At 37.4% G+C, this 13,001-nt stretch overlaps 1 protein-coding gene across 1 annotated transcript in view; it reads right to left on the bottom strand.

Moving 5' to 3' along the window:
• Window positions 1-1,749: 1,749 nt before the first annotated feature.
• NUS1 (NUS1, dehydrodolichyl diphosphate synthase subunit) overlaps window positions 1,750-13,001 on the bottom strand; it is a 35,044-nt gene continuing 23,792 nt past the window's right edge. The window contains exons 4-5 of the mRNA XM_025383268.1: window positions 8,726-8,825; window positions 1,750-5,375 (exon numbers count right to left, since the gene is read on the bottom strand). Coding sequence (XP_025239053.1) covers window positions 5,285-5,375; window positions 8,726-8,825 — 191 coding nt within the window. The 3' untranslated portion in view covers window positions 1,750-5,284. The remainder of the gene's footprint in view (window positions 5,376-8,725; window positions 8,826-13,001) is intronic.

Genomic DNA, 13,001 nt, shown 5'->3' with positions numbered 1-13,001 from the left:
CACCATGGAATACTATGCAGCCATAAAAAAGGATGAGTTTGTGTCCTTTGTAGGGACATGGATGCAGCTGGAAACCATCATTCTTAGCAAACGATCACAAGAACAGAAAACCAAACACCGCATGTTCTCACTCATAGGTGGGAACTGAACAATGAGATCACTTGGACTCGGGAAGGGGAACATCACACCCCGGGGCCTATTATGGGGAGGGGGGAGAGGGGAGGGATTGCATTGGGAGTTATACATGATGTAAATGACGAGTAGTTGGGTGCTGACGAGTTGATGGGTGCAGCACAGCAACATGGCACAAGTATACATATGTAACAAACCTGCACATTATGCACATGTACCCTAGAACTTAAAGTATAATAAAAAAAAAAAAACCCTGAAAAAAACAAAAAAAACAAAAACAAACAAACAAACAAAAAAAAACCCAATAAACTTTGGAAAACTGGTAGGTCAAATGTCAAAGATAAATGTGAACATAATGAATATAATGGGTGGGCAAATGTTAATATATCATTTCATACAATTAAAATATGCACATAATTTATCTCTAGGATCTACATTGAATTCTAAATAAATCGGATGTTTTAAAAAATTAACCTATAGGATAAATTTTAGGCAACATCCAGTACCACCCCACCTTCCCACAAATTAAGTGACAAACTATAGAAATCACACTAGACCAAAGATTCTGAGACTTGGCACTACTGACATCTGAGGCTAATTGTTGCAAGGGCTGTCCTGTGTATTGCAGCACGTTTAGCAGCATCCTTGGCCTGGTCCCACTAGATACCACTAATATACCTCCTCTCTGAGTTGTGACATAAAATGTCTCCAGTTGTCAAATGTCCACTGGGGGGCAAAATCACTCCAGGTGAGAACCACTGCACTAGATAAACGAATGCCATGTCAAACATCCCCAGCTAAGTAGCTTCCACATTTTTCTTGATGTCCCATTTTCTAATTGTCTGAAATCTAATTAAAATACTTGGTGACAACAGTTGGCTACTATTATCATTACCTGTATCTACTTCTATTTCATGTAAAATAAAAAATTTGCCTGGCGTGATAGCATACAACCTCTCAGCCCAGCTACTTGTGAAGCTGAAGCGGGATGATCGCTTGAGCCCGAATTCAAGCCTAGCCTGGGCAATATAGTGAGATCTCATCTCTAAAAAAAAAGAAATAAGAAATTTAAGGCAGTTAATTAAGTATAACTGTTACTGATAATTAACACTGAAAAACACACATTAAAATAAAGCACGCATAGAACCACATCCATAATAGCAATTGAAATAAATCTTTATCAGAATGGAAACATTACTGTATACAAGTATAGAACTATGCTGTTAGCATTTATCCATATTCTGAATTTTTTGTTTTTTCCAGGATTGCATTTTCCAAGCCAGATTTTTTTCTTGTCCTCGTAACAGCAACTTAAATTACTAATGAAGGGGGCTATATACAGTCAATAGCAGTTATTGCTGTTTGTCCTCAGAGTACATTTTATTTTATTTGTTGCAATCATCTGGGTATGTCATGCTAAAATTAACAGTCCCTGAATCACCAGATGAGGGAGAGAAGAGATGAGCATAAAATTATTTGAAGAATTTGGACCAACATTAAATATTAATAACTGAATGTGGACTATCATTTTAAAACATTTTATTTTCATGTGCTATTATAATTTATATCCAGACACAATAATCAAATACAAAAGAAAATGTAAGACTCTCAATTTCTAGTTTATAGTTTTTTAAAAAATCTCTTTATTAACTTGTTACAGTAGAATACATTTTTTAAAATATAAGTACAAAAAATTCTCGGTGATCACCAAAAATGTAATCAGTAAGGTTACAATCCTTTGTTTCTCTGAATCCTTTTTCCTATAACGAAAGTGTATCTTTTAAACCTTAAGAAATTATTTTTGCAATACCTTTTCCTACCCATTTTATCATAGTTTATGTCCTACCAGCGAGGATCTTGGAGAACTGCTCACATTAATCTTGTTTCCTGGGTTTTATTTCAAACTGTCCTGAACTTTATAGTAATTTTTGCTAAAGGCAGTTCCTAGTAATCAGTTATTTACCTTTGGTAAACTTAATTTTAGATGAAAACCATGCACAAAAAACCAATTGTCTTATGATTAGACCTTCAAGTTAGGGGGTGAATAGTCTATGCAGCATAAGACAAACCATAACTTTTACCTTTAAATTTCCTCATTTGACAAGAACTATCACATTCCTTTTTAAAAGGGTACACATAATATGTTTTTAATTTGGAAATTTCATATTCTGTGAAAATTCAAATTTTAATTACTGTGGAATTTTGACAACTCTAGCAAAGGCAAAGCTGAATTTATTTCACTATTATCTATCAAAAAGCAAGTAACATTGTAAGATTTCAAATGTTTAACCTGGTAAAAGTGAGAATATATTTCAATCAAGAGCATACCATCTAAAAAAAACAGTATTGCTATCTAGTCATATGCATTTCTTATTACATTTTTGCAGCCCCTAAGTGTTCAGAATAAATGTAGCATTCACATAATACTATAGTCAAAGAAAAGAGTATATTCTTTTATTGGATTTTGTTCATACATGTTAAGTTTCAACTTTCAATAATAAAATTCAATAAATTTGATTCCTTAATCATAAAAACTTGCTTTACACATTATTTACATGTTGTCAAAGTCCATACAAAACATCACAGGATTTGATTGACTCTATGCATGGTACCATCACACAGAAGGAGGAGGGAGCTAATCCAGTAACATACATTCAAAGATTAAATTGTAGATATGCACAGTGTATTTGGCACTGTTCATTAATATTATAACACCTTCCTCTCAAAGACAGGCATTCTTAAGCGTTAGTCACGATATACCAGAATTTGCTATTCACATTAAAACCACCTTTTAAACTTTATAACAGTAACCGATTATTACAGTTTTAAGAAACAAAACACAATGAGAACTGGGAATGGAATTCAAATCCTCCAACTTCTTGCTATGCTCCAAGCTGCCATTCATAAAACAGGTTTAAATTTGGTAATTTTTCCATTGTGGGGAGTGTCAACAAGAAACTATTCAAAGACAGTATTTTCCAATATAAATAAAGACACATACTTCTGTTTAAAATTACCAGTTCTTCTTGGGAGTGCAAAGGGAGGTTTGATGATGTACAACTTGTGATGCTTTTGGCAGGAATTATAGAACAAACAATGCCATTCAAGTTGTGGAGATTGTACTAGCAGGTGAACTCATAAAGAGAAGGTTCTGGAATGACTACATCTGAAAACAGAATCTTAGTAGTTTGTACTTTGCCTCCTCCTAGAACTTCAAGAGACTCAAATCATAGGCTACAAATGTACTTTCAAGTATATACTTAATGAATGGAAGGAGAAAATAAAAGCATGAAAAATGCAAATATTAAACCTTTAGTGGCTTGGGCTATATTCCAGTAGGTAATTTGACTAACTTCACTTTAACAAAGATTAAATCCCTTCATTTTAATCAGGTCCATTAAATTTCATTCATTAAAGCTATACATACTCCAGAATGTTTATAAGACATTTATACCTATCATGTTTACAAAAGGCATAAATTCAGTCTTAAGCTGCATTACAAATGCCTCAATATAACATAATCACAGTATAAGGAATCAGAAATTCTCTGATTAGATATGCTGTAGCTTCACACAAAACTCTCAGTAATAAATTAAAACAAAAAAGTCGTACAATGTATAATGGATTATGCAGTGCAAAGTAACGTCACTGGACCAAAATTTAGTTTAATCATTTTTATTTCAAGTGTATTTAAAAAATCATAAATGGGGTTTCATAATCCAAAGTTAAAACATTTATTCTTCATAGCTTCAGAATTTGACAAGGAACTGTAGACCATCCTTTCCAAATCCAGTCTTCTTTGCTATTTTCCAAACTTCTGAGATCTAGTATTGAACTGCTCCATTCTAAATGTACAGTTTTAGATAAGTATTGTACACTTGTTGATAAGGGTTTTCTGAAAACAGTCTATCAAATATCAAGAATGGTTTCTATCTAAGAATCAGCAGTGAGGGAAGAAATATCAAACACCTATCAAGAAATCAATTATTCATTTTAAAAATAACAGAACCAGTGCTGCTCTCTGTCATAAAAGAGAACATGTAAAATTTATTTTTATAGACTTTGGTAATATTTTATTCCCCACAGAGGCCTTCAATCTTACTTAAAGATATTTTACACACAGTAACCACCAGGATTTACTGAGTAAAAATCTCAGTTATTAACCATGCCCCTAAAATGTGCTATTCCAAAGAGGAACAGGTTACTTTTGAGGAAAAAAGCTGCCTTGGTAACTTCCCTCAAATGTTTACTTTTAAAAAAATAGTTGATGGAAATATTTTTTAAACCAACTTTGGGTATAATATGGCATACTGCCCATCAAACAAAAAAGGAAATCAAAACTTTCTTTCCATTTATAGTTAGTGTTCCACCTTTACTATCAAGATTACAACTTATTGACCTTTTATGCTTGTTTGGTTTTTTTGACTGCCTAATCCAATATTTAAATTTTTAAAAGTCTGCATTTCAATGTGGTAAGAGTTATTTTTCAAATAATCTTCATAACCCAGAATACAGACACCAGAGCAATACTCTCAAGTCATACTTTTGACTACAATTAAGAGATGAAAATGGACGGATATCTGAAGACAGGTATTTCCTCTGCTCTGAAGGTGAGCAAGCTTTTAACATGTGAGCAACACAGAACTCCACTCCTCTGGAGCTCCTTTCAACTCAGAATGCTCCCGTTCAGTAAGTCAATATATTATTCTTAAAAATTAAAGTTTGGTCACTAAGAAGGACTGAACAAAAATTATTCCCCTCCCGCCAAACACAACCAGAACAGTTCTAATCAGGCCTTTTGCTCCCCACAAAAATAGGGAAGTAGCTGGGCTGAAGACTTTAAGTGTGACATTTCAGTTCCTAAAACATTGCTGCTATTTGCTCAAAGTTGTAGGTCTATGTATTTCCTTCTCCAATACGTCCCCATTTGTAAGTTTATTTCCATACATACAAACGTGCACATGTGTGCACGTGCACACGCACACACACACACACACTCACTCTCAAGTAAGACACTTTTTTGTGTTTGTTGATAAATTATGAGGATTATGAACTAGGTGTGTACAGGGTTTCATAGGTGCTTTGTAAACATCAGAGTCGCTTGGGTCCTTTCCTCCATAAGCCTCAAATCAAATTATGCAACCAATGACCACTACTTTCCCAGACGCTGTTCACAGGCTGCATACTGACGAAGGGCAGAGAAAAAGTCCTCATAACTGATGTTTAGGTGGGAAGGCAAAGAGCTGAAAAGAAAATACAGGGGGGAAAAAAGCAATTAGATATACACTGTATGTAATGTAGGGGGGAACCAGAAGATAAGGAATAAAAAGAAGTTAAGAATAGAATACACCAAATTATCCTCCACCAGACAGCACCATGACAAGCACAGAAAATGTCTTAATCATAATATGGAGACTAAAAGGGTGGGACCCTGACAGAACAGACTGGGAAATAGCAGAGAGCCTCTGAGGCACTGAGGGGTAGTGGTCACTGTTTATTGACGAGTGTTCATGGAAGATAGGTATTCCCTCTGCTCTGAGGGTAAATTATAAGCAGAATATGCCAAACAATTTCTACTAAGATTGTTCAGCTCGTTGTGAAAGAGTTCAAGTAAAAAATTAATATGCCATGCTTAATGTTGGGCAGGGCTACACAGCATCCAAACGCGATGAAATATTGTAGCCATGTTGTGAGCAACCTATAAATCAACACTTATCTCCACCATTTCCAATTACTCAAGGAAAATTACAGTGTGAAAATAAGCACTTTAAAGATAGACTGAATACACGATCAGAGGGTTCCCTTATATTAGAAGTAACTATTAATTTTCAATAAGTAACATGAAAAACATCTGTAATTTATGTAGCTTTATAATGTGGGAATTCCAAATATAATCTGGGAATTCCAAATAGTATCAGGGTCAAACACCTGGTCAGAACAGAAGAGTCACAGAGTCCCATAGTCACATGTACCACAAAAAAAGAGTGAACAAACCTACCTTGAAAGGACTCCTGCCTGTCTTTAGCTATACTTTTCTTTATCCTTCCTCTGACTGCCAGAAATTCTGAAACAAGTCACGCACTTCTAACTCCTCATCATCTCTTATTAATCTCTGCTATCAACCTTAAGTCTTATTCACGTCTCTGAAATAATATGCTCAAAGAACAAATGTAATGCATTCTTCTTGCTAAAGCTTGCTTCAAACATCCTTAAACTCTCAACTTTCCTAAGTCTTCCTCATCTTACCCCTTCAATCAACCTCATCTCCTACAACTCTTCAATAAACATAGTGCCACTAGCCCTCAATGCCTCAGAAACTCTGTTGCTATTTCTCAGTCTGTTCTGTCAGAACCCCACCCTTCCCTTCTCTGTATTATGATTAACACATTTTCCCTGCCATCACGGTGCTCAGTCTCGTAAAGGGTACACAAATACAAAGCAAACCTCAGTATAATGTGATATAGCTATCACAGACATGTACATAGGTCAAAGGAAGAGCCTGTTATGTGCTTCATATCTTGTCCATTATCAGATTTAAATTCTCAGCTCCAAATTAACATGCCCTTTGTACAAATATAGAGAAGTTTAAATAACTTTCCAAAGTCACATTATTGAGCTGCATAGTCAAGATTCAAACCAAAATCCTTCTGTTCTTCCCTCCAGACCACTCCCAACTGTCCACGGCATCACTGTTGTCATACTTGGAGACCACCTGAAATGACCTGAAAACCCTTGGAGAAAACCAGGTAAGAGAAACATACTCCCACCATAAAGAAACTCTGAGTCTGGAGACCTGGGTTCTAACTCACTTTGTGACAAGCTTGAACAATGTCTCTTCCCTATTTTCCTTACCTATAAAATGAGAAGGTAGGACCAGATGATTTAGCGTCCTTTCCAACTCTAACATGATGCATGTCCTCTCCTCTTTTTGAAACTCTGTCCCTCCTGCCCGCAAGCTTAAAGGACCCCTTCGTACACTCCGGAGAGATACTCTGTATTCTCATAGGTTCAACTACTTCCTAGGTTATCATGATCCCCAAACATACATCTTTAGCCTTGACTTCTCACTCAAGCATCAATTCTACATCGTTATCTGTCCTACACTAAGCATATCCATCCAAATAGACTCTAGCCTCAAAATCATCTGCATCTTCCCTTCAAAACTGAATATTCCCTTTACTTTCTGGTTTCCTCTCAATAATATCGTAATCACTTAGTCACTTAAGCTTAAAAACTTAGGAGTCATTTCATCTCTTCTCTAATTTTATCACAATTAGTAAAGTGCTAGGCCTGCAATTATACTTGGTAAATACTTGTCATGAGAGAGAGAATTTGTAGTATTCTCCAAGACCCAGCATTTAAATATATTTTAAGGCTGCTATGTCTCTCCTTTATTCTAAATTAGGGGTCAGCAAATACAGCCTAGGAGCCTGATACTTGTTTTTGTAAATAAAGTTTTATCAGAACACGGTCACAACGCTTGTTCACATATCATGCTTGGTTGTTTAGCTATAGCAGCAGAATTGCATAGCTGCAATAGAGAGGAGCAGTTGTAAGTGACTGTACAGCCTGAAAAGCCTAAAATATTTACTATCTGGCCCTTCATAGAAAGTTTGCCTAAACTGTTCTAAATAAGCAATTTCACTCTCTTCAATGTATTTTCCCTTAAATTATAGTTATGGCCTCTTCACTTGTCTTTTTAATCTCATCCTTTCCCAAATCCAATCCACTCTAGTGCATAAGCTACTAAACAAACCTTCCAAAATCACCATTCCCACATAATATACAGGCTCAACAGGTTTCCTATTGCCTGCCTACCACTATAAACATTCCTTATGCTGGCATTTAAAGATTTGTGAACCTTGACACCTCTGAACTATATGATTTCATCTCATGCTACTGCCTAACACTGTCCGCTCTGGTGTGGCTAGTTTCTTATTTCTTTAAAACACGCCCCACGGGAGCGGTGGCTCAAGCCTGTAATCCCAGCACTCTGGGAGGCCGAGACGGGCGGATCACGAGGTCAGGAGATCGAGACCATCCTGGCTAATGCGGTGAAACCCCGTCTCTACTAAAAAATACAAAAAAACTAGCCGGGCGAGGCGGCGGGCGCCTGTAGTCCCAGCTACTCGGGAGGCTGAGGCAGGAGAATGGCGTAAACCCGGGAGGCGGAGCTTGCAGTGAGCTGAGATCCGGCCACTGCACTCTAACCTGGGCGACAGAGCGAGACTCCGCCTCAAAAAAAAAACACGCCCCAAGTTTTCTTTGTTCCCCTCTTCTCGCCTTTCCTCTAAATATGAAAACTGTACCCATTTTATATATCCATGGATCAAGCCACACCCTTTACAATGATGTCTCACTCCCGATCTCCTAAGGTAATTAGTGGCAATACCAAACATCTGCACAACTATACGCTCTCTTGTGTCTAACTCATTTATGTATGACTTTATTTTACCTGTGACACTGTGAAATAACTGACGTAAAAGATCCAGTATTATAATTCTTTGGAAATCCCCACCAGATCTAGTATAGTGCTGAGCTCAAGAAACACTTGCTGAATCTAAACAAAGTCAGTATACTTTTAATTACTTACACAATCTCAGTCAATCTGATGTGCCAGGGAAGAAAGCCTAATGTGCTGTCCACAGGACCAAACTTCAATACTAAATCAGGATCAGGACAACCATTTGAACCTTGGAAATAAAGAAATACACATGAACTTAACATGCACGGCACCCACATGCACACACACAGAAACACACAGATCAACGGCAAAATGTATTAATCAAATTGGTTTCTTAAACTACCTGTTTTCTTCGGGTATGTCTCCATGCCCCACCCCCAACTCTCTAATACATACTTTAATATCTATGCTCATTCCAAATGTGGAAGTTTTCTCAAAAGTCTATTTAACTGGATTGATTACCTGATAAGGGTAACCCAACTCCCACACTACACCCAACAGGTGCCCCCAAAATCACATGTATCTTTTAAGACTCAACGTAGGTGTTTTCTTGGAATCCTGGGAAGGTACTACAGTTCTAAGGGCATGACTGCTTGATTCTGGCCACAGAATCGAATAACTTCAGAGACGAAAAGGAAATTTAAAAAGTATCTATTCTCCTTCCTTCCCTCATGTATCTCATTTTACAGCTATGAACCCAAAAAGACCAACTCCTAGCTATATACTACAAATGTCTACAGTGCTCCCCAGAGCCGGAGCAGCCTCAGAGAGCAAAAGGAGACCAAGCATCTGCCTCAACAAGGGCAGGGTCAATTTTTATCTCTTTCATGAACTGGTTTCCATATGAGACCTGACTTGGGGAAAGAAAGGATAAGGGTATTTCAATAGCTTAAAAATAAAGTTTGAAGAGTATAGAAAAAAGATACTATAATTTTAAGGTTCCAATAGTTAATATCCTCAGTTCTGCCACTAACTTATCTGCTATACAATCTCTCCAGTGCCAAATTCCTTCATTTGTCAAATAAGGAAACTGGATTAGGTGGTCCTGTCCAGAAGCAATATTGAAAAAATTACTTCCATAACAAAGTCCTTTTAAAAGTCCATACTGGTAGAGTGAATGGGCCAAGCAGAAGAACACACATTCCTGTATCACCTAAAAAGCAATAAATTATCTTCCATAAAAAATGACAAGAAGGAACTGCAAACCAATAGTGATGTAAAGAGGGTGGCAAATCTTCTCTATAAAAAACATGTTAAATTGGAAAAAACCATCCATTCAAGAACACTAGATACTGACCAAAGGCAGACAATTATTCTTTAAAAAAACAAAGCAAAACAAAAAGCTAGAGTTTTCAGTAAGAATGGCAAAGGTCTACGGCCTTCTTGCCTGGGACTGCTCCCAATGTCCACCCCAATCAACTGGAGGGAACTTACATTTTACCAGTATATCTCTGACAGAAAAATTAGATGATTTGCTATTTGCTGTCAAAAGATATGGACTTAATTTGGAACTGGAGGGTATAGGCAAGAAGGAAAAGGAACAATGAAAATCCATGGTTTGACAGTTAAAGGTGGGAAATTCAAAAGAGAACAAACAGGAAAACACACAGCTTTACTTGCCTGAGGTTGTAGCCTCAGTTAGTACAATGGAAAGAAATTTAACAGTGAGATCCAGGAAATAAGGGCTCAGATAAACTCTCACATATCCATGGCCGACTGGGAAATAACATACATACAAGGAGGGGAAGCAGGGTAGGGGACAGGGCAGGAAGAAAGTTCAGTGAAAATCAAAAGCCAAGGAAACTTGAAAACTACTGGCAACTTGGCCGGGCGCGGTGGCTCAAGCCTGTAATCCCAGCACTTTGGGAGGCCGAGGCGGGTGGATCACGAGGTCAGGAGATCGAGACCATCCTGGCTAACATGGTGAAACCCCGTCTCTACTAAAAATACAAAAAAAAAAAAAAAACTAGCCGGGCGTGGTGGCGGGCGCCTGTAGTCCCAGCTACTCGGAGGCTGAGGCAGGAGAATGGCGTGAACCTGAGAGGCGGAGCTTGCAGTGAGCCGAGATCGCGCCACTGCACTCCAGCCTGGGTGACACAGCGCGAGACTCTGTCTCAAAAAAAAAAAAAAAAAAAAAAAAGAAAACTACTGGCAACTTTAAATTCAGTTTCCAATACCAGAAATCATGGAAGCCTTACAAATTTAAGGTATCTAAGCATAACCAGTGTGGAAATCACTGGCTAACCACTAAGCTACATAGACATAAGCCGGACTAAAAAATAAAATAAAAAAATAACCTCAGCAGAGACAGCAGGAGTAATCTTTATTTATAGACAACATGATCCTGTATTTAGAAAATCCTAAGTCTCTATGAAAAGAGCTACTAGAACTATTAGGTGAACTTGTATCTTAGCAAGGTTGCAGGATACAAAATCAATATTAAAAAACAAGTGTATTTCTAAGTATTAACAAACAACCTGAAAATTAAGAAAATAATTCCATTAACAACAGCATCAAAAAGAATAAAATACCTAGGAGTAAATTTAACAAAAGAAGTAGAAATTCTATACCCTGAAACTGCAAAATATTATTTAAGAAAATTAGAACCCAGCCAGGTGCGGTGGCTCACGCCTGTAATCCCAGCACTTTGGGAGGCCTAGGCGGGTGGATCACGAGGTCGGAAGATCAAGACCACCCTGGCTAACACGGTGAAACCCCATCTATACTAAAAATACAAAAAATTAGTCGGGCGTGGTGGTCGGCGCCTGTATGTAGTCCCTGCTACTCGGAAGGCCGAGGCAGGAGAATGGCGTGAACCTGGGAGGTGGAGTCTGCAGTGAGCCAAGATCGTGCCACTGCACTCCAGCCTGGGCAACAGAGCAAGACTCTGTCTCCAAAAAAAAAAAAAAAAAAAAGATAATTAGAACCCAAACAAATGGAGAAATACACTATGTTCATGAACTGGAAGACTCAATATTGTTAAGACGGCAACTTTCCCCAAATTGAGCTATAGATTCAACTCAATCCATATCAAAACCCCAGCAGAGTTTTTTTAAATTAAAAAGCCAATCCCAAACTTTGTAGAAAAATGCAAAGGACCCTGAATAGACACAACAACTTTGAAAAAAAAAATCAATTTTTTTTTTTGTACACAGTAGCCAGCCTCACTTCCCTCCGGCTCACTCCCCCATCACCTTTCCCAGCCCCTAGCAACCATCCTTCTACTCTCTATCTCCATGAGTTCAATTGTTTTAATTTTTAGCTCCCACAGGTGAGAACATGTGATGTTTGTCTTTCTGTGACGGGTTTATTTCATTTAACATAATGACCTCCAGTTTCATCTGTGTTGCTGCAAATGACAGGATCTTGTTCTTTTTATGGCTAAATACTACTCTATGATCCACTTGTGCATTTTCTTTATTGATTCATCTGCTGATGGACACTTCAGCTGCTTCCAAATCTTGGCTATTGTGAACAGTGCTGCAATAAACATAGGAGTGCAGATTCTTTTCTTTTTGGTATATACTTAGCAGTGGGATTACTGGATCATATGGTAGCTCAATGTTTAGTTTTTTGAGAAACCTCCAAACTGTTCTCCATACTGGTTGTACCAATTTACATTCCCACCAACAGTGTACAAGGACTCCCTTTCTCCACATTCTCGTTAGCATTTGTTATTATCTGTTGTTAAAAAAAAAAAAAAAAGCCATTTTACGATATGTTATTGTAGGTCTAATTTGCATTTCTCCAATGATCAGTGATATTGAGCATCTTTGCATATACCTATTTGCTATCTGTATGTATTCTTTTGAGAAATATCTATTCAGATCTTTTGCCTATTTAAAAAATCAGATTAGATTTTTTTCCTATAGATTTGCTTAAGCTTCTTATGTATTCTCGTTATTAATCCCTTGTCAGATGGGTAGTTTGCAAATATTTTCTCCCATTCTCTGTGTTGTCTCTTCACTTTGCTGTTTCCTTTGCTGTGCAGCAGCTTTTTAACTTGATGTGATCCCATTTGTTCATTTTTGCTTTGGTTGCCTGTGCTTGTAGGGTTTTGGCCCAGTCCAATGTCCTAGAGAGCTTCCCCCAATGTCTTCTTGTAGTAGTTTCTTAGTTTGAGAGCTTAGATTTAAGTCTTTCATGCATTTTGATTTGATTTTTGTATGTGACAAGAGATAGGGTTCCAGTTTCATTCTTTTGCATACGGATATCCAGTTTTCCCTGCACCATTTATTGAAGATACTGGTTTTCCCCAGAGTATGTTCTGGGCACCTTTGTCAAAAAATGAGTTCACTGGAGATGTATGCATTTGTCTCTAGATTGTCTATTCTCTGCCATTAGTCTGTGTCTGTTTTTATGCCAGTGCCATGCTGTTTTGGTAACTATCAGTATGGCTCTGTAG

The sequence above is a fragment of the Theropithecus gelada genome, chromosome 4 (assembly GCF_003255815.1).
Source record: "Theropithecus gelada isolate Dixy chromosome 4, Tgel_1.0, whole genome shotgun sequence".
NCBI lineage: Eukaryota > Metazoa > Chordata > Mammalia > Primates > Cercopithecidae > Theropithecus > Theropithecus gelada.
This window is presented reverse-complemented; position numbering and strand designations above follow the sequence as displayed.